Source organism: Clarias gariepinus, chromosome 27, assembly GCF_024256425.1.
Source record: "Clarias gariepinus isolate MV-2021 ecotype Netherlands chromosome 27, CGAR_prim_01v2, whole genome shotgun sequence".
Classification (NCBI taxonomy): domain Eukaryota; kingdom Metazoa; phylum Chordata; class Actinopteri; order Siluriformes; family Clariidae; genus Clarias; species Clarias gariepinus.
The window spans coordinates 825155-852626 of record NC_071126.1 but is presented as its reverse complement, the minus strand read 5'-3'; the positions used below and the strand labels follow the sequence as shown (position 1 = coordinate 852626).

Below are 27472 nucleotides of genomic sequence, written 5' to 3'. Positions count from 1 at the left end.
GTTGCATCTTCAAGTGGTTGCTTGTCAAGAATTGTATTTGTACCTATGTTTGAGGAATTACAGAGTATTAGCTCTTCTCATTTTTTCAAAGAATTAAGACACCTAAATTAGTTGTACAGTACAGCATAGAGGTTTTACTTTGCCTTTACATCAGTCATGAACAGGAAACAAATAAACCCAACCACAGTAAAGTAAATCAACATGGCAGAATATGAATGATGAATTCAATTTTTATTTGAAAATATTTTGCTCTTAACAGTTATTAGTATGTTGCCCATATGAGGCAAAAACAGCCATAAACAGCCATTGGAAGCGGTATGTGCAAACAGAAATTATTTTGTTGAACACTGACATGAACTTCTTTCTGAAATGCATATGCATAAAACATGCATATGAAAATGGTACATGACTGAAAAAGGGATGTTTACCTATGAGAACAGACCTTTCTGACTTCAGAATGGTTAACGTACACTGTCTGTTAAACTTTAACAAAGTGTCAAACATAGAATGCTGACAAATATTACTGCAAAAACATCTACAGTAAGAAAATGCCAAAAACCTTTCTTGTTTCAAATTTCGTAAGATAGGGCTATATAACCAAACAAGAAATTAATTAGGATTTGTTGAACAACTAAGAATATAGTTTTTAATAAAAATATCAATAATATCAATAGGAAAGGTAAATGTGCAAGATCCCTTACATTCACTACACAATATCCATTGCGAAACAGTTGCCAGATAGGACATTGTCAAGCTATTTACGAAGCTCAGGGTATGAGCTGTACTGTATGCGCATGGCAACTCAAGAACTGCTCCACATGTGTGTGCTACAGGTCTGCGACTTAAACCACACAATCTATTAAAAATTACTTCGATTGTGTCTTTGCACAGCACAGTGGACCCTGTGCAGGACACTGTATCTTTTAGGTTTATTCTGCTGAAGACCTGGTTTAACTTAAGTTGAACTCAAACTTATTTCAAACCTATTTCAGTTAAAATGTGCAATTCTACTGTTTTTACAGATCCAAATGGACCATTTGCAACATCTAACATATAAAAATGACTGGAAATGGTTTGAGGTCTCTAAAGCCAATACTGATTTATAAAAATACCCACATCAACCAATATCGCAATCTTGCAGATTAGGTTGGCTCTATTAGGATAAGGATTGTCTCGGCATTGTCCTAATCTATAAAGAAAGCAGACCAGCAAATTATATCCTTAAACAGCCATGATGGCTTGTCCTGTTCAAAACATGTCTGTCTGAACTTATTGTGATTGAACATGCACATAAGAGGAGAAGTGGTGCAAATATTCAGAAATTTGCATCTCTTTACCTCGTGCAACTCAACTATCACCAATGACTGAGCACATAGTTTATTGTGGGCTTCATGTTCCTAATTAATTTGATATTGACTTTAGACAATAGATTTATCTGCAAAATCTTCAGCACAGCAGTGAATGTACAGTACACATATCAAATAAGACCATGGGTAGGGAAGCTAAGGTGGACCTTATTGAATGGGCTACTCTTTGAAAACAATACAAATATGAGACAGGTGTGATAGACAATACTATTTACACCAATAATAAAGAAAGTGATTACTTGTAGTTATTGAGTTTTATGTGGAGAAAGACAGTTAAATAACGAATGCATTCATATGGCTGTAATACTAGGATTTTTAGATAGATCCACAAAGAATGGATTGCACCTGCTATAGCACATGAACTGTGCAGCATTTGCACCCACAATCTGCCCTGTTTATTGTCATATGCACACAAGATTTTGCATGTAATATGCCAGTTCAAAAAAGGCAATAGGATTTCTTTTGCCTTTTATTGACTCAGAACTGTGTTATTTTAGAACACGGGACGGGATTCCGCGCCAGCCCAAATTTACCTGACCAGCTCAAATATACCATCGGCTCACCAGGCAAATGCCCGGTATGCCTGATGGCCAGTCCAGCACTGGTTCAGTCCATAATCAACACTGCAAAGAGTACAAATGCCCCAAATTGTGTGCCTTTTATTAGCAGATGTGTGCACACACAAAGCTCCACACAGTCATATACTTTCATGTATTTGTACTTGTAGAAGCTAAGTCCATACTTAACGCCCCTCCTGAGGGTTTGCGAGACCGGCACATTAATGGCGTGCTATTACTTGCTTTGACGGCTGTTGTGTGTAAACGGAATAAAATCAGACGTTTCACAAAAGCATCAGTACTGATGTTCTGTTTGTTGCTCGCAGCTGGCTGCAGTCTCATGATTTCAACAATATGCTGTGATAATACAAATGTCACTTTTGATAAATTACCTTCATTGGCCTCTTATCTGCGGACTCGAAGTCTGATGACGAATCAGAAAGAATCACTGAGACGTTTTTTGCCTGGGAGCTTGTGTAGATGCGCAGTAGTCGTAGCTTACTCTGCTCGTACAGCTGGCTCACTGTGGCTTCAGGGGATACTGGGTTGTGACTAAAATCACGAATATCAAACTCGAAGTCTTCCACCGATCCTTTGGCTGATCGTTCATTTGGAAAAAACAAGCCTTTGCCAATCTCCAGTAGATCACCCATAGTCACTGTTTTCTGAACAGATAGGTGCCGTGTGCCACCTCCATTTTTTGTTCTGACCTGATGATAAGTGCCGTCATGAAAGTGAAGCCATCCGATTTCAACTCGGCGGTTGTCTTTGGCTGCGTATTTATTTATTACTGCTAAAAGTTTTCCGCTGTTCCCCTAATCTGTCTCTTACTTTCTGCATAAGATTGAACTTCACTGTTGCCTCAGCTGACATTTTGTTTGCCACAGTTCTTTGTCGACAAAATGCTCTGAGTGCAAGTCGGTCCCCATATCTTACGATATACTGTCCTAACTCCTCATCAGTCATAACCTCTATGATGCTGATGTCGATCTGTAAGAAGCAGGGCAAATGTCAGATATGTTTTTTAAAGGAAAAGTAACTTATCAAGTTGAGAAAGCTAGCAAAATTAGGCTACTGCTATGTGATTAAAACAACATTTAACGTTATAAAACATGCAATGAGTTAATGGTGGGATCATTTACCTTATCGTCTTTTAGTTTGTTGATGATGTTGTCAGGTATATTTCGTATTTTCAGGAAAGACAATAAATCCATTTCTGATGCCATTCTGTCACCTGAGCCAAATCCAAGTACCGTCGCCACAGGAAGCACTAACTGCTGCTCACCAGTTAGTATCTGGTGCGCACGAGATACTTTCTGGTGCGCACCAATTAATATCTGGCATGCACCAGATACTTTCTGGTGCTCACCAGTTAGTATCTGGTGCGCGCCAGATACAGGAAAAAATATATAAATCACCTATGTCCCTTTAGGAGCTCCGTACCAAACCAAGAGCATCTGTTAATGAAAGTTTGATAGAGATCTTTGTAACATTATAATAAAAAGAGTAGGAGAAAATTCAGGCCACTTATGATTTTTTATTCCTAAGCCAATTGATTTTAAAGGGGTTGTTTAAGGTAGTAAAATCCAAGCTCCTCCCCCTTTTTTTAGTGGATTAATCAGTACTGATTTCCTAATAAAGTGGGTTAAATTTTTCAAACAAAATTGTTAAACATAATATCAGCTTTTTTTTTAGGTCCCTTTATCCAAGGAAAGAGCTGCATAAGTAAGTCTTGATAGTCCTTCAGCTTTAGAGACTAAAATTCTTCCTCTTATTGATAGATCTCTCTGTAATCAAAAATTGCGTTTCTTTTGTGTTTTTATTATTAAAAAATAAAAATTTTGTTTACATCGTGTTTTTTTCATCTTACGATACCTAAATAAGTAACTTGATCTTTTACAGGAATATTACGTATGGATGGAATATTACAGCTTTTAATAGACATTAACTTACACTTGTTGATATTAACTTACACTTGACAGATACTTGCTGAGACCAGAAGCTCTAGAGAAGAAATCAATCAGTTTTAAAGCTAAATAGATTAGGGAGCCATCATTCAAAAACAAAGTGGTTTCATCAGCCAGCTGGATAATAATAATTTGTCTATTGTCAATTGTAATTCCTTCCTTGTAACTTACAGCTGGAAATATGCAATGGTAAAAATTGAGAGGCAATAAGAAATAAATCTGGAGATATAGGACAGCCTTGCCTTACTCCACATGACAAAGTAAATCCTGGAGAGGTTCTGAATTTTAACTTAATAGTGCTATTGTTATTTTTAAATAATATCCTAATGGCTTTACAAAAAAATAAAAAAAATAAAAAAATCACCAAACTCAAACTTGGTAAGGGCTTGAAAGATGAAATTATCTTCGAGTGAATCAAAAGCCTTGTAGAAACCTAAAAAGAGCAAGTAGCTGTCATTATCGAAGAGATTCTCATAATTTAAAAGATCCAGGACTAACCTTATATTATTTGTAATGTGTCGTTTTTCCATAAAACCTGATTGTGATCTGTCTATAATAAAGTTATGGACATCTTTAATTCTTTTTGCAAAAATTAAAGCCAGACTTTTGTAATAATTATTTAATAGAATCCCATTAGATAGATGCCATTTTCTTAGGATTATCAAGAATTCTATTATTTGTACGAAGACGTTAAATGGAAGAATTCATATAATTTGACTTTTTCAGCTTGAAAAAATAGGCTCAATTTTGCTCTCCTTCTTTCAGCCATTTTTTTCTGGGATCAAACATAGGCTCCCTTAGCTTTACACCTAAATAGGTCATCTAATTTATTTAGAAGTTTAGAGTACACAAGCTTTTAATTCTCCGTCCGTGGTTTCTTTAATAAAAGATTGTTTAGTTGTAAAAGAATATCATCTTCAAAATTCTATTTTGTTTTTGTTACATTGCTTCCAAATTTTCCTAAATTTCCCTATTGCATTTACTGTATAAGCTTTTTGTAATTTAGCTTTTCCCCATTAACCATCCTGACTGGAAAAATAAAGAGAATAAACTAACAAAGAAGATTCTGGAGTAGTTTGTGCCTACTCATGAGTACCACAGAGCATATCTGGTGTGCTGAGATCCTGATGAATATGTCACAATATCATTCAGCCCATCTAATCATTTGTAGAAATCCTTTTCCCGGTGATATAAGTAAAGGGGCCTCTGAATCCTGCTCTTTTTCCTCCTTTCTTGCTTGCTCAACAAGTGGCAAAAGTTTGTTCCTGGCGCATTTAGTGCTCTTACTTAAGTCTTTAAAGACTCAGATTTTTCATGAATGGTCACGGTTCTGGTATCTCTCTAGATTTTATCTTGAACAATGCGTGGCAGAAACTGTAGATACTGCAACGGCTTGAGCGCTTTCTTAGACCGAGGACCCAGTCTGTAAGCAACATCAAGTGTGTAGAAAAGCTGGTCCGCTACCTCCGGAGTTACAATTTTCCGAAAATCTTCTGAAAATCTCCTCTCTGCTCCTGAATACTGGCCACTCGAAGATTTCACCTCCTTTTGTAAGCATCTATTACGTCTTGCATTTGTCACATAACACACAGTTTTCTTTTTGGAGTGTTTTGGAGTGTGATTACCTTGTTGGTATCTCTTCCACTTAATATCTTGTAAACTTAATGCCTCGGTCACACTGTTTAGCAAACTTTTGTTGTCTTGCACCGTTACCTCGAGAGTTTGTATACGATTCACAATTTCCATTTGCATACAGTATAACCCTAACTTTCAACAGTTGCGAATAGGAGACTGTCGGATTTACTAAAGCCATTTTATCACTCATTTTTGTTTTTTGAAAGGCAGTTTAGGAGTTTCAGGTAAGGGAACATTAAATCCTGAGGCATCCAATGTGTCATAGTCAATTTAAACGCAGCATCCAGAATTTTCTTTGCGGTAAAATGCACGGCACCACCTGCAGATTTATTGTACTCTTTGACAATTTATAAGACCGAAATAATAACAAAAAGACTTACTCAAATCAGTAGAAAACCTTGATATTTTGTGTCCTTTTACATATTAAATCCTCTATTAACACGGGTTACTGACGTCATCCTTGCGCGTTTGAGTCATGGTCGTGGCTAAAAGGGATATATAGTTCCGACCGGAAACTAACAATGAAATGAATTGTTATACCTAGTGTATCATTTTTCACGTCTAAAACTAATCCTTTCTGTAATTCAAAAAGTTTTATTGTTGTATAGTGAGAGAAAAAAAATGTGCGCATGCCCAATAGAGCTCGAGCTGTATTCCTTCTAGCCTTAACTGTATTAAACCCATAATCAAAATCAAATTACAATTATTTAAAAGAATATAGTACCACAAGCTGTTCATAAAAATTGTAATGTAATTTTAATATTTTTGGAATACTATTAACTTTGTATTGGTTAAACAAGACCAAAAAAAGTTACAGAATTAGTCATTCAGAATGTTTTGAACTGACAGTTGTTTTCTGTAGTTTTACTAAAACTGCATAGAAACTAAACACATTCCTGTTTATACTGTTTTGTTCAACGTTTTTTATACTGTTTTATATTCCTATTTAAAATGTCACTTTAATCAACTAAAATAAGCAGACTTGCACTATTCTTATTGCACTGTTCCGTTTTTCACCATATCAGCCTTCTGTGTTGTAAACTGTCCCTTTTTGCAGAACAGTAACTCAATTATCTTACCTCTGTTGTTCTCCAAGTTCTCCAGTGTTATTTAAGGGTTTTTTTTTTAGGTTTATTTAAGTTTTTTTCTGTTATTTGTAACAAGGGTTGAGAGAAATGTAATTTCTATGGAGTTAATTATGTGCCAAAATTTAAACAAACACAATCTGCTTTGCAAAGAAAAAAAATCGACTTTCTCACAAATGCAAGGGAGCAACTTCCTCTTCCAAAACAGCCTATGGCGCTATCGGTCAATTTACTCTATTCTCCCGAGACCTCAAACAACGTGTTTATATGGGTTATCCTTATGTCCCAGAGGAATATGAGTGGGGAACAGTTTTGAGGTGTCCATTATATTTTCAGACAGCCAGACATATTAACACACCACTATCTTAAGGATATGTTATATCAAACCACAGCTGCATTTTAATTAACTATTGAAGGCTGAAAGAACTGCCATCATGTTTGGCTTTTTATATCCATAACGGACGTCTGCGACATAATGCATCAAAATCTTTTATAATTAGTGATCATATCTACATTTAAATAATCTTTAACAAAGTTATAAGGGGGAAAAAGCTATAAATGAACAGTAAACATACTGAATTACAGACAGAATTCTATTACAAACCAGATTGTAAAAAGTTTCATAAATTTCATGCAGTCTAATACAATGATTCTTGCATCTTACTGTATCTACAGCTCGCGCTGCAACTGCTGTCTACAATGTAGTAATGTACTACAGACACGGATTATTTAAATGTAGATTTAAATGTAGAAACCGTTCGACACACCCCTACCTTTCGGCACGCTGATTGGCTCCATTCACCCACCAGTTTCTTTTGACATGCCCTCTACCCTTCGGCACGCCTTATTGCTCCAGCCTGCAGTTATCCCTGCTTGGAAATGAGCGCACTAACCGATGTTGCAGAGCAGAGGATGCTCTCAGATAATTTACTAGTTTCATGACTATTGTCATGTCTTCTGAGTTCCTTTCTTCAAAGCTGGCACACTAAACCATCTGGTGAATTATGCAGTGGTATGCCATGAGGTCAGGGTGGTGAGTTCTTAAGCGTGACACTAATCCCCTCTTTCCCAATTATACAAGGTGTGCCATCAGTAGCAAAAGGAAACAACATGCTTTAGGTCTATCGCTGTTTTCAAGCTTCTGTGTCACTGCTTCATAGATGTCATTCCCCCTTGTGTCCATGGAGGTTTGTGAGACCCCAAACATCTTCATAAAAAGTCTCCCTTTTCTTCATCAAAAAATCTGACAAAGACCAAGGGTTGCGCATTGTCTGTGATGTCTGTGGATTCATCCACAGCCAATGAAATTAATTTAGCTTTTTTTTTTTATATAGCAGAGCTAAATTGTTTAGGCAAATCATGAGCAAGTATTTTAGTTCGTCTTGCAGCAGTGAAATCAGAACAGGGTAGTTGGTTTATTTTATGGATTATTTCATTCTTTTGAGTCCCTTTAAACAGAGCAGTCACCACTTCACTCATACACTCTTTGACTACTTTAGCATTAGGGAAGGGTTTCTTGTATTTTCTTAGGACCCATGCTACTCTTAGTGAGGCTTCTGTTGCCGGCTCCTGTTTTGTGGCTGATCTAACTATTACACTGCTTGTAGCTTCATAGGATGATTTTAGCTTGTTTATTTTTATGGTCCTTACCTCTGAGTTCTGAGGGTAATTTTTTTTTTTAATGTGCTTAGTTTCATAATGGCGTTTCACGTTACCACTTTTGATGATTGCTACCATCTTGTTGCAGATTAAACACACTGGTTTTCTGCTTTCCACAAGGAGCACAATGCATATTTTTCTGTCCACTCACTCTTAAATTTGTGTTTTCCAAAATTAACTGTTCTCTTCCTATCAATGGCCAGCCTTGAGCATGCAATCTTCACTTTAAGTCAGCAAAAAAAAATGCAATTATTGAAATTTTAACTGGTCGTGAGCGATGAGACTGCCTGTTCACTGTCCTGACCCAGAGCACGTGACCGGTACATAAAACTGGCTGCCGTGAGTGAGCGAGCGAGTAATGGGGAGGTAGGGAGTAGTGGGAAGTAGTGATGGGAAGTTCGAGTCATTTTACTGACTCGGTCCTTTAAATCTCGTTCATCAAAATTAATGGATCTTTTTTTGAGTCATTTCGTTCTTTTGATCGTCGCTATAACGATGCTGGTACGGTTGCTGTGATTGGACATAGATGAAGCAGCCAAACAGAGTAGAAGCCTCAAAGATATATCGCGCGGAATCACAGTTGTGCACTTCATTGAGAACTCATTTGGCTTATGATTAAATTTGCATGTTTGTTTTTGTTGGCATCGGTCAAGATTTAACAATATTTGGGTCCGGATGCGGACCGGAGTCAGCCTATTGAGCACCCCGTATTATACTGTCTTCACAGTTGACTGATACTGTACGGAATCGAAATGATGAATTAATTTCTCATTATTCTTGTGCGCAGATTTATACATTTCCCACCACACAGCATGAAATCAACAAAAAGCAAACTGCATTTATGGAATTGTGGGGCATCATTTATGGCACACATAAAAATAATTATATTTATATATACATTTAACATTTTTATATTAAATTATTTTATTATACAAAGCTTTATTTTTAGATTCTCTGTTATAAGCAGCACTTAACACGGCGTATCCCCGTTTTCACACATGATGGGTGACACTTTCAAAATAGCCTCCACTCAATTTTTATCTGATTTCTGCATTTTACCTAAAAAACTACATCACATACATTACAGCTTTATGTGCAGCCTACTTTGCAGCTCTCTGTGTCATAAAAAAATTATGTTCTACTCTGTGTTAGGAATATTTTTGATCCTAAATGAACATTGAGCCTGATTCCTTCGAGTGATTCTGAGACGCTTAGTGTCTAAATTAATCTAAAATGTTAAAATCTCAGACTTTAAAAAAAATCAGACTGTCATAATCTGATTGAAATTATTTCGAAAAGAAAGTGAAACTGGTAAGCAGGAGATAGTAAAATGTAAAGAAATTATTAAAGTAAAATTCTGCCCTACTCTTATCTGTAAAGATAAAAAGTAAGTGTAGAAAGCCCAAACATTTATTTTCTTCCTGAGAAGGCTGAGGAAGGCCCAGCTTCCACCATCAATCCCTAAAACTTTCTATAAAAAAATAATAAATAAATAAACTATGAAGAGCATCCTGAGCAGATTTATCATTGTCTGGTGTGGGTGTGCCATCTCGGACCGCAAGACTCTACAGCGGATAGCGGGAACAGCCGAGAAGATCACTGAGGTCCCTCTCCCCTCTATCAAAGAGATCTACACCACTTGTCTTTGTTGTCTTTTTGTATAGGACTAGTTAGTCTCAGCTAGTTAGCAAATTATGTTGTATGTAGCAGCTTGGTCCTGGAGGAACATTTTTTAATTTTTATTATGTGCTAAACTGTACGTGGTTGAAATGACAATATTTAATTGACTTGACTTGAAACGGTCATGTAAATATCATACTCTATGTGTGTGTGTGTGTAAACCTCTCATTAAAAACGAACGTGAAATGTAAAAGTTTCTGTGGTTGCAGCTCCACCACTGATGTGTTTGTTTAAAGGTATGATCCAGCCTCGCCAGGACCAACATGGCGGACGGATTCTCGCGAGCACAACAGCCAGTGCGGGTGTCTGTGTATTGATGTGGAAACTTATCCAGAACAAACCGACATGTTTCCGGAAATACGTCACTGCTGTGCGCCATAAGACACTATTAGATGTTAGAGGGGTGAAAAAAACTGTGACGAAAAAATATATAATTTCTTAAAGCGTAGCTTCTGTGTTTTGGAAAGATCCCAGCCATGGCGATGCAAGCAGCGAAGCGAGCGAATGTAAGTTCATATTCTAACCCGAAAACTTATAGTTTTTCCGAAATGTTTTTGAACTTCGCCATGCGCGAGGACGTAGCTAGGAAGCTCGCTGGTTAGCATGATAGCTCGCCAGTTGGTCATTAACGCAGTAGTTTCTGTTGATAATGGACGTTTATAATCCGTTTCTGCCTTACCGAGGTATTTTAACTGTCAATACAAACAGATAAATAAATATTCAAAAATAAATCTATTTTCGAGATTAAAGCCAAAAAAACCTACGAATACACCGACTTTGTACAGGATAACGTTTGTAAGAGGGAAGTGACCGTGTTATTTAGTTGGCTGTCTATATTAGCAGGAAGTTTTTGAAATTACAAGTAAATACTTTTCTTTTAAAATTTAAGCTTTTGTGGTTTAATGGAAAAAAAAAAACAAAGGCTTTAAAAATAGCTGTATAGCAGTATAAACTGTAACCTAAAACAAAGAAGTTCAAAACAAAAGTTCGACCCTTTTTTATTTATATTTTCAATTTAAACATAATATTCCATTTTCGTTTTCACATTTATTTGCTGTATTTTAAATATTCATTATTTATTGAGTAAGTTGCTTTTTAAGAAGTGTGTGAAGAATGATTCTCACTCACCATCTATACTGCTTTATCCTGTATACAGGGTTGTGGGGCTGGATCCTATCCCAGAAAACGAGATGGGTGCCAATCATTGTAGCCCATACACACTCACACGATCATTCACACACTACAGGCAATTTGGGAGTGCCAATTAGCCTAATCTGCATGTTTTTGGACTGTGGCAGGAGTCCCAGGAGGAAACCCACCAAACGTAGGGAGAACATGCAATCTCCATGCACACAGAGCTGAGGCAGGAATCAAACCCATATCCTAGCACAGCAACCACGATAACCATTAAGCCACAGTGCCACTAAGAAGAATGACAAGAGCACTAATTAAAAAATAACTAGCGAATATGGTCAGGAAATAGAATAGCACTGTCCTACATTTGAGGTTACTTTCAGTTGCAGTTCAAAGTGAAATATAAGCAGATAAAATCTGCTAATGCAGTGTTAATGCAGAATGTCAAAATTGTTAGCATGCTTTAATAATCATTTACCAGACTTTAATTTTTCCAGTTCACAGACACCATCATGGCAGGTTTTAGGTACAGGAATTTCACTTCAAAAACATGATGAAAAGAAAATGTGAACTGTGTTGTGAACTATGAAATCCTGCATAAAATAATGATGTGAACAGGAAGAAGGCCAGTCTAAATGCTAATTACCAGGACACTTGGGTCACTAGTCGAAAAACACCTGAGCCGACTAAAAAAATTATAGTGTGTAAATATAAATACTTCACAGTGATTACACATTAAACCTGTCTGAGAACTGGCAATAATTTATCACAGCCTGTTTCAACTATAAAAAAAAAAAAAATGTTTTTTCCTCACAGATCCGCTTACCTCCTGAGGTGAACAGAATACTGTACATCCGCAACCTTCCATACAAGATCACAGCAGAAGAAATGTATGATATTTTCGGGAAATATGGACCAATCCGACAAATTAGAGTGTAAGTTCCCAGGTCATGACACTTTTCTGCGGCAGTTCTTTATTTTCTTTATTATTTTAATATTTATGTTCAGGGTTAATACAATATAGGACATATTGCATAAAGTAACTTTGAATGCATTTGCCACAAGATTGATGAGTCTCAGTAAAATGCATCAGTGTCCGCCAAATTAAAGCAGGGCACAAAATATATAAAAATGTGTAAGCTTTTGGGTTTGAAATAATTCCCTGAGCATGCAGTACAGTTTTTTTTCCCCTCAGATTTTCTCCTTAATTTAGTCGTATCCAATTCCTCCCCATCAGTAGGGGGCTCCTACGTTAAGGCTACCACTACCACTCAGTTGGAAGGGACGAAGACTATCACAAGTTTCCTCCGAACCCTGTGACTATGGAGGACTAGACATGACATAATTATAATTATAAATAAATGTGTGAATAAATAAGTAAATACAGAAATAAATAAATAAATAAATAAATACAGAAATAAATAAATAAATACAATAAGCCCTGGAAAACTGCTAAATGTATTCCTACTTTTGTTTATTAACATATTTAAAAATTTATTTATCTCTGAATTTCCACATTTCTTCATTTATTTATTTTTGTGTTGTCACATTTCTTTATTTATCTATTTTAGATTTTCCAAATTTTTACATACATTTATTTGTACATGTATTTATTTGTCGCTGTATGCTGATAAGGTAGGTGGTCCCAACCTTAGTCGAAACTGTGATTGGGCCGCAGGGCACCTCAGAAAGAAGCAATCGATCTAATCAGCGTGATGTTTTTTAGTTATCTAAATCTAACTATGCAAATGGCTGCCAACAAGAGACCGTTAAGCTGAGCAATGTTTCTTTTATCATCTGTAAACCTTACAGATGATTGTGATTGAAAATCCCAGTAGATCAGCAGATTTGAAAACACAATAGCCTGTCTGGTATGAACAAACATGCCATGCTCAAATTCACTTAAATCACTATTCTTCCCTATTCTGATGCTCGTTTTGAACAGCAGATTATCTTGAATATGTCTGTCTGCATGGAGTTGCCGGCCATGTGATTGACTAGATGTGTTAACACCCAGTTTTACCTAATGAAGTAGCTAGGAAGCATCTGTGACACTAATAAAATACTGTGCTTACAGGGGGAACACACCGGAGACCAGGGGAACTGCCTATGTAGTCTATGAGGACATCTTTGATGCCAAGAATGCCTGTGACCACCTTTCCGGATTCAACGTGTGCAACAGATATCTGGTTGTTTTGTACTACAATGCCAACAGAGTATGTACATTTTTACTGCTAAAGTAAAGAGGAAATGTTCCCTGGTTTGTAATGTGTGCACACTTTATCATATTATTTAAAAAAAAAAAATATTGTCTTTCAGGCATTCCAGAAAATGGACACAAAGAAAAAAGAAGAGCAACTAAAACTCCTCAAGGAGAAATACGGCATAAACACGGACCCCCCAAAGTAACACAGACTCCTCAAGTGAACCCTTTTAAACAAAAAAAAAAAAAAAACTTTTACTGCTGAAGTATTGAGCTGTTATGTTTTCTTTTTCCTATTATAAAGTTTTTTGTGCATGTGATCACTTGATGAAGATTTATTTGGCATGTTTGCTCATTTAAGTGACATGACTGACTTATTTGTTTTATTTTGAATAAAAGAATAAATCATGCAGTTTTTTGCTGGAACAGTTACACACCACAATCCAAACCTCACCAATATCTGTCTAATCTAAAACTTGTGCTCATTAGTTTTATAAATTTTTATACTTCACATACAGAGATTTGGTGTTTGTATATTTTTTTTTCTTAACCAAAAACCATTCCTGCCTCAGTTCTTACCGCAGCTCTGGAGAGATCTCTAATCTTTATATTTCTGCTCTATATTTCAACTCTAAATTAAAATTAAATAAGGGAGCAGAAAGTTAACTTTAATGGTGTGTGAAAACCCTTCAGGTTGGTCTATGAGATTCATACAGTGCATCCGGAAAGTACTCACATCGCATTACTTTTTCCACATTTTATGTCACAGCCTTATTCTAAAATGGATTAAATTATTTTTAGAATTCTACACACAACACCCCATAATGACGACATGCAAAAAGTTGACTTGAGATTTTTACAAATTTAAAGAAAAAAAAATGAGAAAACATTTCACAGCATTTGCAAAATTAAGCTCATGCACATCCTGTTTCCCCTGATCATCCTTGAGATGTTTCTGCAACTTAATTGGAGTCCACTTGTGAAGTCAGTTGATTGGACATGATTTGGAGAGACACACACCTGTCTATAAAAGGTCCCACAGTTGACAGTTCATGTCAGAGCACAAACCAAGCATGAAGTCAAAGAAATTGTCTGGAGGCACAAATCTGGGGAAGGTTACAGAACAATTTCTGCCGCTTTGAAGGTCCAAATAAGCACAGTGGCCTCTATCATCCGTAAGTGGAAGAAGTTCAAAACCACCAGGGGCCTGATGTATAAACGTTGCGTACGCCCAAAATGGGCATAGAAATATGCGTACGCATTTTTCCACGCACATATCGGGATTTATAAAAAATAAACTTGGCGTAAATAAGTGCGCACCGTAAGGATGCTCTTGACCGTGCGTACGCACTCTTTTAGAAGAGTGTGTTTTGGCGACACCAACTGGCCCAAATAGCAATAACTATTTAAAATAGTCATCACCCAATTAATCAAATTGCATCAACCTGAATTATCATCAGCATTCTTAACCAGGTGCAAATACTTTGAATTAACTATTTTTTTTTTAATGAATGGGCTATAAAAAGGTATGTGCATATATAACATATCATCATAATGGATGCTCTAGCGCTGTTAGAAGACCTTGCTAATGACGCTCTACTGAGGGAGCATGTTTTCGGAGACCGTAAAGATTTCCTTGCTCATGGTGATGATTGGCTCATGAGCCGATTTCGATTCCCAAGAGCCATCCTCTTGGAATTGTGTTCTGAATTACAGCCAGTATTGGAAAGACCCTCGCGGAGAAACCACGCGCTGTGTGTTCAAGTACAAGTCTCGACCACATTAGGCCACTTGGCCACTGGTACTTTCCAGCGAAAGTTGGCAGACCGATCGGGTATGTCACAGTCATCCCTGAGCCGTGTCATGCCATATGTATGGGATGCCATAGTGGGGATGGCACCCCGATACATCCGTTTTCCTTACACGCAAGCTGAACAGGCCAACATCAAAATGCAATTTGCAGCAATCGCCGGTTTTCCCAATGTAATCGGTGCTATTGACTGCACTCATGTTGCAATAAAGGCACCATCTGAGAAAGAATTTGCTTTTGTTAACCGAAAACATTTTCATTCTTTGAACGTGCAGATCATATGTGATGCGCGTATGTCTCTGACAAGTGTAGTTGCGAGATGGCCTGGGTCAACTCATGATTCCTACATTTTGTCCAACAGCAGTGTAGGGAACAGACTGCAAACAGGAGCTGTGCGTGATGGATTGCTTCTTGGTAAGTCGGCAGGAATGCGCATGTAATTGTAATTCAGTAATGATGCAAATGTGTTTAAGGCATACCTTTTAAAATGTTTTTTCTTTTAGGTATAATTATAATCTCCAATGATAAACAACCCCACACTTATTTTAATATTTTTAATGCAAAATTTCACATCAATGCAAATTTTCGGGAAACAAAACATGTTTTATAGCGTTTAAAAATTAAGTGAAATGTTATATTGAATCAATATTGCCCTGGAAAAAACACAAAGCTATCTGGAGGCTATTTTACAAGCATGTACTTTCTTTAAAGTATTTTTATAATATTGTTTATAATTGTTACCTCTGCCTAGCACTTGAAATGGTATATTAATTGTCCTATTGTATTTACATTCATTGTTTTGTTATATTTCCTTTAAAAAATTGTAAATGTTTTACCTCTCAGGAGACAGTGGTTATCCCCTTAGAACGTGGCTGCTAACTCCACTAACTAGACCCCAAACTGAACAAGAACGGCGTTATAACGAGAAGCATTGCCGGACGCGTTCAGTGGTCGAACGCACTATTGGTCTACTAAAAGGACGCTGGAGGTGCTTGGATACGTCTGGTGGCACAGTATTGTACACCCCTACAAAGGTTTGCCGCATTGTGGTGGCTTGCGCAGTGTTGCACAACATTGCTCAAAAGAAAGGTATACCTGTTTCATCGAACGCCCATCCTGAAGATAATGAACCCGACCCTGGCCCTCCTAATGCAGTGCATAATGCTATGGCAATACAGCGGCGTATAAATGTAATAAATGCAATGTGAAAAGGCAAGTGAATTCATACTGTTTATTTTTTCACAAGTTCTTTAAGTGAACCACTTATTTTTGATAAAATTGTTTTTATTTCTTCTCAGTTCGGAACACACCGCATTAACAGCATGAACCATGTGACGTTGGGTCTGCATGACTTCTTCCGTCAGTACACGCCTTGAGTTACCAGCGCTCGGTAGTGGCACAAAGGATGATGATGATGATGCACTGAATTGCGCACAGGATGGGGTTGCTTGGGCATTTGATAATGGCGGCACACTGGACGTTGGTGGAGGCACACAGGACGTTGGTGGAGGCACACAGGACGTTGGTGGAGGCACACAGGATGGCGGCGGTGGCACGTAGGATGTAAGCCTACATCCCTTGTCTACCCCACTTGGACCACTCACCGGGCTTGAAGGCATTCCAGGATTAACTTTTCCTTTAATCATTAAAAAAACTTTAATTAAAGGTTGTATTGCATATCTGTAAATGTGTGAAATAAAATGTGCACTTGATGACTTGCTTTTGTCTTTTTAAGTAAAATTTTTTGCATATGAATAAACAGAAAAATCGACTGTTTTAATAAATGTATATCTTAAGGACAGCTGCATCTATTGCTAGATTTGTCACTTGGATATTTTAGGACTTTCCACTTCCGCGTAATTTGAATTGGTTGATTTAAATTATCCACAATAAAAAAGCAGAATTTTAAACAGACAAAAACTTACGGTATATAATGTGTAGATAAATCAATTACTTACCATCGTTACCGCAAATCACATCCGTATCACCTTGGAATTCTGGAAGAACTCCACTTAATCCTGTTTCCCCTATAATCGCGCCCACCCTTGCATCAAAGGCTGAAGGTCAGTGATTCCTTGACCACCACCAGTTGTTACAACACTGCGCCTGTGTGCACATATTCTTTTTTTTACCACAACTTTTAAGTCTGACCATTTTTTTTTGGTCTCTTGGACTGTGCGAGGCACCGATGTAACAGCATTGACTGCTTCTGTTACTTGCTCCCATTCTACCATCTTTCTTTTATTTGAAATTCCCGCAGAGAGCCCACCAAATAAAACTTTTTTTCGGCCCTCCACCTTAGACAGCAGTACCTCCATCTCGCAGTCGGTGAAGTTTCTTTTTTTTGCTTTTCGTATCTGTTCTTCCATTTTTAGCCAAACAGATCAAAGACAATTATCGGTCGTATTAATATGCAGGGAGATCATACATATTCAAAATAGGCGGTCTTAACCTCCAAATATGGTTATTTCGGGAGGAGATTGAGGTAAGTTATAAGCACGTGCACCTGCGCACAATATTCAGATAATTGTGATTTATAAAGCGAACCTTGCGCAGGTTCGGTCACGTACGTACGGTTTTATAAATTTGAAAACTTTTGTGCGTACGCAAATTCTGCCTTATGTGCGTACGCACACTTTAAGGATGAAATCTACGCAAAGTTTTATACATGAGGCCCCAGGACTCTTTCTGGAGCTGGCCAGCCATCTAAACTGAGCGACTGGGGGAGAAGGGCCTTAAGCCTAGTTTACACTGCAGGTCTTGATGCCCAATTCTGATTTGTTGCCTATATCTGATTTTTTTGACTGTCTGTTTACAAGTTCTTTTAACTATGACCCATATCCAATTCAAGGGTTTACACTTGCCATACCATCTGAAACATTGCGCATTATTAAAGGGAGGTTCTTGCGCTACACACTAGCCAAGATGGACGAATCGCGAAAGTTCGCCAATCGTCACCATGATTTTGAAACGGGAGGAGGGAAAAAACAAATTGCAGCCTGTGCATATGCTTCATTCACCAAATACTGATTTTTTAATGTTATTTAGCCTAAATAAGCATTAACACAAGGCAGAGGGACCTTTTCCTCCTCCATGTCACCTGCGATTTTATTATTCCACATGCACTTCCACCGGAGAATAACATCACGTCATTAAACCACGAAGAAGTCGCAGTTTTAATGATGTACAAAACACAATGCCTCAGGAAATCCGATCTGTCTGTTTACACAACAATAACATTAGCACATATCTGATTTATTTTGACATATAAAGGAGGCCTGAAAACGATCTCGAAATATCGGAATGCATGCGTTTGTTTCCTGTTTACACGGACATAGAACATATCCGATATGTGTCACATATGAGCAAAAAATCGGAAATTGGGTCACGTTTAACTGACGCTGCTTTAGTCAGGGAGGTGACCAAGGACCTAATGGTCACTCTGTCAGAGCTCCAGAGGTCCTCTGTGGAGAGAGAAGAACCTTCCAGAAGGACAACCATCTCTGCCACAATCCACCAATCAGCCCTATATGGTAGAGTGGCCAGACTTCTGGAAGGTTCTCCTCTCTCCACAGAGGACCTCTGGAGCTCTGACAGAGTGACTCGGGTTTTTGGTCAACTCCCTGAGGGAAGTGAAGGCCTTTCTCCCCCGATCTCTCAGTTTAGATGGCCAGCCGGCTTTAGGAAGAGTCCTGGTGGTTTCAAACATATTCTACTTATGGATGATGGAGGCCACTAAAAATTTAATCCATTTTAGAATAAGGCTGTGACATAACAAAATGTGGAAAAAGTGATGTAGTGTGAATAATTTCCGGATGCACTGTAACTATTTTGATTAAGAGTTTTATTTAAATTAAGGTCAGATTTTTATACAGTAAGAGGTCAAAGCAAATTACAACTTCCCTCTTTTCAGAGTCATGCGTTTGCTAATGTTTTCTACAGTTATAGCTGACCTTGTGCTATGTTTCTATAACTCTGCTGCTAGAAAAACAAACCCTTCACACTCAAACTGTTTAGCATTTAATTAGCGACAATCTCATCTTTGTAAAGCCTTCACACTACAGCCAACAGTCAGAATAGAAGTATTTCTGTTATGTGATTTTAGACTTAAAACAGTTTTTACCTCTGAAATTTTATTTTTAATTCTTATATGGGAATAAAACATGATCCTAAGTTGCAAATCCACCCCAGAAGATAAACTCTGACTCATGAAATTACTGACCGTAATAATTAGTGCTAGCTCATGCTGGAATTAGTTTGACACTAAAGTAGTTAAATATAAAATTACAATTTACTTGTCTTAATTTTCTAATGTCTTTAAAAAAGGAAATATCAGACAAAATAAAGAACCTGATGAGTAAAGGATGCATGTGCATTGTATTAATCTCAAAACCACCTGTGAAACTTGCACCATATTTATTTTACTGAAATGCTTTCAAGAACATATACAAATTTGTGCAATAGAAAATTAAAGGGTAACGTATGCTATTACTAAACAAATGTTTTTGTTATTTCTTATTACAACATTTAGCACATGCACTTTAAGCTTAGCCTTTACAACCCAAAACAATAGAACACAACTTGGTTCTGGATGTATCTAAATAACAAGGAACATAGAACGATAAAGGGGTGAAAATATAGAAAAAAAAATTCTGGCATAACTCAAAACGCAGAAATTAGATACTCAAGTACTAAAGTGATAAAAGATGTTACAACAAACAAATCAAAATGCAACCAGAGATCCTGAGAGTTAAACAGTGCCTTGAGTAATCGAGCGCCAGCTATTCTTTAGTACTTGGCTTGCATGCCTCACTTGGGGAAGCCTGCAATTCTTTCACAAAGATATTATCATCAGACGTGTCCTCAATCCTCAGGGTCAAATGTGTGACAGTTGAAGCCCTTGGGTTGTCTACATCAGATGGTTTCTGTAAATCTACAGAGCACATGGCACTCACTATATGATCAGAAAATGCTCACATTAATAATCCACATTAAAACATACGGCTGATGGTTGTCAGATTCTAAATAGAATGTAAAAGCTCACCAGAAGACACTGTATTAGCAGCAAAAAGTTCAGTCCCCGCCAAATCAGCATCAATCTAAAATTTGAACAACAAAATGAATCACAAACACATTGACAACTGCTGTCAATCGATGACAAAAAAAAAAGATCTAGTTAAATCACAGTATTTTTAAAAAATTGTGATTAATCAGTCTATAACTTAGGTTTACTTGCATTATAAACTTGGTAGGAATAAAGAAATGCATGTCAAACTGATTATAGGAAAACAGATTATGCAGTTTTATCTCTGACACATTAACATTTAACGAATGATAGACTCTTTGCAGTAAATCATATTGTAAGGCCTTTCTGCTTCTTTAGTGATGACAATGTCCGTTATCTTTCCAATTTGGCACGCACATGCTTTGTCAAAATGTATTTCTTTTGTGTTACTAACAAGCCCAGAGTGAATAAATGCAGTTGAAATTTGTCACTGACTGGTGTGCTGTTACACTGAGGTAGTTATGGTTACTTTCTTATGTTAAGTCATCTCTAGCAAGTGCAAAAAATTAGCTTCTGCCAACTGCATCACTTTCACTGCCTTATTCAGTGTCTTACATTTAATGTATTCTTGTAAAAATAGGTAGCTCAAACAAACAGCTTTTTTATAGTGAAATTTACTGTTCAGAACACCTGGCGATGTTTCCTCAGTCATCTCATCCAGCCGAGTAACTGCGATTACTTTTCATTAAAAAAATAAATAAAATAAAATCATTAGTGAACCTGTTAATATTGACAGCCTATGAACTCTCAAACAGAGTCAGACTTCCTGACCCTGCCATCTGTGTTGCATGACAAGGCTTCTGTTTCCAGCCGGGAAAGCCACCCAAACAAGGAGTGTCCGGGAGTTACCAGCCTGCAGCCACACCAATGAGAGCTGGTTCAGCCAATCATAAGAAGCGCCAGTCAAGGAAGCTCTGCCCACCGGAATCGTTCATCAGCCTGTGCTCGCATGCCAGCAGTGCGCTGCAGACCTGCACATGGATCTTTTCCTTCTCTTCTTCCTTTCTCTTAACCCTATCCTTTCCCCTTCTTCTAACTAAAATGACCTTTTCTGTAAGACCTTGCCTCATGTCCATGTTTGTGATGCCACCCGTGGATCAAACCTGTTACACAAGTGGAGAATAGGCAGATCTTTATGTGGCGGTTTGATGGGTCAGCCTTTGCCTCGCCGTGAGTACAACTTTAGCACCTTCAGCTTGGAGATACATGGAGATGACTCACAGACGGTAAGGACAGGGGCAGTTGGGGTTGTGGTGTCTGCCTTTTCACCCCCATTTTTATTTTGGCTTAAGCTGAGCTGACAAGGGTGTGGATGAGATTGTGTGCAGTGCCTTGGGGGGAATGACAGTGTCTGTTGAAATACAATCTCATTCTCCCCAATCCTCCAGCATGCATCCTTCTCCCTTTTAGAGGTGTCTTGTTGCTGTGATCTTAAATTAATTCTGTGGCATCTCAGATGTTCTCAAGGAACAAATTCAAGATGTCACGGTACTTGGGCTCTAAAAATAAAAGCGAAAGAGGGTGGGCCGCAGGGTCAAGCTCTCCAAAAGGCTTAAATACTGTAGCAGCATTTTAAAGGAGATGTTCTTCTAAGCCCATCTAAGTGCTTGTGGATACTGTGGCACTACACCTAGCCTGTTTATGTGCCTGTGGACGCTGTGGCACTTGGCCTGCATGACTATCAAGATATCATACATCAGCCTATTGATTTGGAGACTATTAAAAAAAGATGGACAATCGCGAATACACAGACGCCTTGCAGTTTGCTGCTGATGTTCGTCGTATGTTCTCAAATTGTTACAAATACAACCCACCGAACCATGAGGTTGTGTCCATGGCCAGAAAACTCCTGTAGGTTTTTGAATCCCGCTTTGTCAAGATTCAACATGAGCCAAGACCAGTGTCTCCTAGCCAGCACCAGGTATCCAAAATGAAGAAAAACGAGTGAGCAGAAAGTCTATCCAACTCAGAGCAGTGGCTCAAAGTCTTCTGCATGTCAAAAAGCTTGTCTGACTCCGAGGAATATGAAGATAAACAAGTAGAACGGCTGTCTGTTCTGGAGGAACAGCTAAACAGGAGCAGACGCAGGAGACCTAAGCACCTTTGCTGAAGCAAAAGAAGATTTAGGCGCATTTGCGCATAAGGCAATTTTAGGAGCTCACACATGCCGCTGGCACTGCTAAGTAAGACCTCAGCCTTGCTGGGGACTCAACCCAAGGTCCGTGCCAGATGCCTGCATTCTCCACCAGTGTAACGGGTTTGACGCATGTGTGGCCCCACAAATAAGAGGCGAGGGTCTTATGGAAAAGGGGTAATTTTATTTAGAAAAAGGGGTAAGGAAAGGGTTAAGAGGAGAGAGGAAAAAAAAGGAAGAAAAGGATCATATGATGTCAGGTCTGTGCGCTGAACGATGGTCCGTGCTGGAAGCAGATCCCGTGAGCTTCCTTGACTGGCACAATTTTTGATGATTATGGCTTATAAAAACTCAGCCAATTACAGCTAATAAAAACTCAAAATTCAGTATCAGTAAAAAAATTTAACAGAGAAATGTTGGACGACAGAAAAGTATGAACATTTATAGCACTGGCTATCTTGGCATGATAACTGCAGCAATGCAGTGTGGCATGGAGGTGTAAGGAAGTTTTTAGATAAAATATATTTAATTACATAAATACATATATTCAAATAATGCATACAGTTGTGTTTAAATTAATAGCAGTGTGTTGAAAAATGTGAGTAAAGCTCCATATTCATATAATAACTTTTCATTTAAATCACACAAATATTGGTCTGTTCAAAAAAAATAGCAGTGTCATTATCTTTACAAAGTGATGAATTTACAGCTTAAACCAAAACAGGAACCAAAATGCTGCTCGCTTACTGGTGTGTCTGGGGTCGTTGTCTTGTTGAAACACCCATTTTAAGGCATTCCCCTTCGGCATAAGGCAACATGACCTCTTTAAGTATTCTGATGTACTCAAATTGATCCATGATCCCTGAAATGTGATAAATAGGCCCAACACCATAGTACGAGAAGCATCCCCATATCATGATGCTTGTCCCTCCATGCTTCACTGTCTTCACAGTGTACTAAGCTTGAATTCAGTGTTGGGGGGCCTAACAAACTGTCTGCGGTTTCTAGACCCAAAAACAACAATCTTGCTTTCATCAGTCCACAAAATATTGCGCCATTTCTCTTTAGGCCAGTCAATGTGTTCTTTGGCGAACTGTAACCTCTTCAGCACATGTCTTTTTTTTTTTCAACAATAGGACTTTGCAGTGACTTTTTGCTAATAGCTTTCTGGTCTTGATCTCCATTTTAAAGTATTTGATATCATTTTAGCAGAGCAGCCTATCATTTTCTGCACTTCTTTATATGTTTTCCCATCTCTAATCAACTTTTGAATCAAAGTACACTGTTCTTCTGAACAATGTCTGGAACGACCCATTTTATATTCAGAGAGAAAATCACAGGATAACCTTTTCTGCATTTATCCTTGAATTAGTTTGACACCTGTTTTTCACAAAATAATTTACCTTTATAATTGATCTCCACACTGATATACTAATTTATTGAGATGTACCTGTATATATAAACTGTACTTTTTATATGCATCAACACTACCCTGACCTTGTCTGATGTAGTATTCAACCCCAGTTCACTTTCAATCACATATTCTATAAAAGAAAGAACCATCCCATTAACTATCTTTTAAAAAAATAGTTCCTGTTTTGTAAGATAGCATACCAATCACTTTAATTACAGCAGCCAAATCAGGATCAGCATGAAGTTCCATATCCAGAACCTAAAAAAGTTTAAGTAAAGTCTCTGTTTACACCTCGCATTGATGTGTGTCCTGGGCTTTCTGATGATAAATAGTCAGGACAGGATTGTCATCTGATCACTCAAACCACATTCAGAGGTGGTCTTGGATGCATTTGACCACTAGGAATGTTAAGGATTAATCATTTATTAATTAATAGCCATCAAGAAATTAAAATAGATAAACTGATTATGTTTGCCTATAGCTCACATATCTATTAACTTGTGCACTTGCAGTTGCAGCACAGGCAGTGTGCAATATTGGGCATCGTTTCTGAAAAAGGACAGTTTGTTTAAATATTTACGCTTCATTAATTTGTCTAGAAATAACTGATTGTTCCACTGGAACTGCATTTGGTTGCCATTAAAAATGAATGATAGTTGAATTGTGAAATGATCAATAATCAGTAAAAAAAATACATTAAATTTGTATTCCTAGTGACTAAATAACACATTTGTAGCATGCAAAGAAGGTGCGCCTAATTGACCATCACCGCTTAAGCTGCAAAATAGGCACTCATTAGAAGTTTGGAAATGCTGCCGAGTACTGGATGAACAGATATAAACTTTTCAAGGGTCCACTTGTGACCAGATGAGTTGAGAGAATTAATTTTAAATATCAGGTATATTGTATGTAACAGGGCCTTAGACCCCAAATGTTACACAACTATCTACTTTGCTTATATTTAATAAAAACAATGAAATAAATATGCATTGACATTGAGATCCATTACAGACTCATTTTTCACTTCCTGGTTTTGTTAACATGTTAATGTTTTATCTCTTAAGCCCACATGTTTACTCACATATTTGGCATATATTAACTGAAAAACAAAAAAAAATAAACTTTACTATCTCCAGTGGTATGGCAGGTATGACATTCCTCAGCTCATTTACTTCCATCATATGTTCTAATGTTGAAATACTTCTTCTTCGTCTTTCAGCTGTTTCCTTTCAGGGGTCGCCACAACGAATCATTTGCCTCCATCTAACCCTATCCTCTGCATCCTCTTCTCTCACACCAACTAACTTCATGTCCTCTCTCACTGCATCCATAAATCTCCTCTTTGGTCTTCCTCTAGACCTCCTGCCTGGCAGTTCCAACCTCAGCATCCTTCTACTGATATATTCACCATCTCTCCTCTGAACATGTCCAAACCACCTCAATCTGGCCTCTCTGACTTTATCTCCAAAACATCTAACGTGGGTTGTCCCTCTGATAAACTCATTCTTGATCCTATCCATCCTTGTCACTCCCAAGGAGAACCTCAACATCTTCAGCTGTGCTACCTCCAACTCTGCCTCCTGTCTTTTCTTTAGTGCCCCCGTCTCTAAGCCGTAGAGCATTGCTGGTCTCACCACTGTCCTGTACACCTTTCCTTTCATTCTCGCTGATACTCTTTTATCGCACAACACACCTGACACTTTTCTCCACCCATTCCAACCTGCCTGTACCCACCTCTTCACCTCCTTTGAACACTCTCCGTTGCTCTGGACCGTTGACCCTAAAATCCTGCACCTTCTTTACCTCTGCTCCCTGTAGCCTCACCGATCCTCCTGGGTCCCTCTCATTCACACATATGTATTCCGTCTTGCTGCTGCTAACCTTCATTCCTCTGCTTTCCAGAGCATACCTCCACCTCCCCAAATTTTCCTCCACCTGTTCCCTGCTCTCGCTACAGAGCACAATGTCATCCACCAGCACCAGCGAGAATGCAATCATCATAGTCCATGGGGACTCCTGTCTTACCTCATCTGTCATCCTGTCCATCACCAGAGCAAACAAAAAGGGGCTTAGAGCCAATCCTTGATGCAGACCCATCTCCACCTTGAACTCTTCTGTCACACCTACAGCACATCTTACCACTGTCTTACAGCTCTCATACATGTCCTGCACCACTCTAACATACTTCTCTGCCACTCCAGACCTTCTCATACAATACCACAGCTCCTCTCTTGGCACCCTGTCATACGCTTTCTCTAAATCTAAAAAGACACAATGCAACTCCCTGTTACCTTCTCTGTACTTCTCCGCCAGCATCCTCAAAGCAAATACTGCATCTGATGTACTCTTTCTAGGCATAAAACCATATTGCTGCTCACAAATGCTCAGCTCTGCCCTTAACATAGCTTCCACTACTCTTTCCCACAGCTTCATTGTCTGGCTCATTAGCTTTATACCTCTTTAATTGCCACAGCTCTGCACATCTCCCTTGTTCTTAAAAATTGGCACCAATACACTTCTCCTCCATTCCTCTGGAATCCTCTCACTCTCCAAGATCTTGTTAAACAAACTTGTCAGAAACTCTACTGCCACCTCTCCTAAGCACTTCCATACCTCCACAGGTATGTCATCAGGACCAACAGCCTTTCCACTCTTCATCCTCTTCAACGCCCTTCTCACCTCACTTCTACTAATATTTGCTACTTCCTGTTCCACAACAGTCACCTCTTCTACGCTTTGTTCTCTTTCGTTTTCCTCATTTATCAACTCCTTAAAGTACTCCTTCCATCTTTCCATCACCCTCCTGGCATCTGTCAGTACATTTCCATCTCTATCTTTAATCACTCTAACCTGCTGCACATCTTTCCCATCTCCATCTCTCTGCCTTGCCAACCTGTCTAGCCTAGCATACAAGTCCTCTTATGCTCTTTGTTTGGCCTTTGCCACCTCTACCTTCACCTTACTCTGCATCTCCCCTTACCTGATGATACACCAAGTACCCTCCTACCTGTCTCCCTGATCACATTGGCTGTAGTTGTCCAGTCAACTGAAAGCCCCTCCTGACCACCCATAGCCTGTCTCAACTCCTCCCTAAAGACTTCACAACATTCTTCCTTTCTCAGCTTCCGCCACTTTGTCCTCTGCTCTGCCTTTGTCCTCTTCGCCTTCCTCACCACCAGGGTTATTTTACACACCACCATTCTGTGTTGTCTGGCTACACTCTCCCCTACCAACACTTTGCAGTCACTGATCTTTTTCAGCTCGGCTTGCTGCGTGAACCAGGCCTCGAAGCCTCGGCGTTGCCTGATGCCGGAGGAAGGGTCATCGGAAGCGGTGCGCGAGGAAGCGGAAGCGCGGCAAGCGGGCGGGAGTCTGTGCTAGGCTAAAAACAAACCCTAGCCGGGCGGCTCTCCCGTCCATCATCTTATCTAACGTCTGCTCCCTGGACAATAAACTGGACTACATCCGACTCCAGCAGGCTACACAGCGTGAGGTTAGAGACTGCTGTGTCTTTGTTTTCACGGAGACATGGCTCAGCGACAGAGTACCGGACGCCGCTATTCAGCTAGACGGGCTAGCCTCGTTTCGCGCCGACAGAAATGCAGCTCTGTGCGGTAAGACTCGCGGTGGCGGCTTATGTGTTTACATCAACACGAAATGGTGCAAGAACTCTGTGCTAGTTTCTAGTTATTGCTCATTGCTAGTGGAGTTTGTGATTGTTAGATGCAGACCTTTTTATTTACCACGAGAATTCACCACTGT

At 38.6% G+C, this 27472-nt stretch overlaps 2 protein-coding genes across 2 annotated transcripts in view; one reads left to right on the top strand and one right to left on the bottom strand.

The window, feature by feature from the left end:
* The first annotated feature begins 10296 nt into the window (after positions 1-10296).
* Positions 10297-13699, top strand: sf3b6 (splicing factor 3b, subunit 6). The gene is made up of 4 exons (XM_053488572.1): positions 10297-10456; positions 11901-12019; positions 13162-13300; positions 13404-13699. Exons 1-4 carry the CDS (start codon positions 10427-10429, stop codon positions 13491-13493), a joined length of 378 nt encoding a protein of 125 aa, XP_053344547.1. The 5' UTR covers positions 10297-10426; the 3' UTR covers positions 13494-13699.
* Positions 13700-19496: 5797 nt separating this feature from the next.
* The window catches only part of tdrd6 (tudor domain containing 6), a 31156-nt gene continuing 23180 nt past the window's right edge, over positions 19497-27472 (bottom strand). The window contains exons 14-15 of the mRNA XM_053488417.1: positions 20142-20196; positions 19497-20030 (exon numbers count right to left, since the gene is read on the bottom strand). Coding sequence (XP_053344392.1) covers positions 19879-20030; positions 20142-20196 — 207 coding nt within the window. The 3' untranslated portion in view covers positions 19497-19878. The remainder of the gene's footprint in view (positions 20031-20141; positions 20197-27472) is intronic.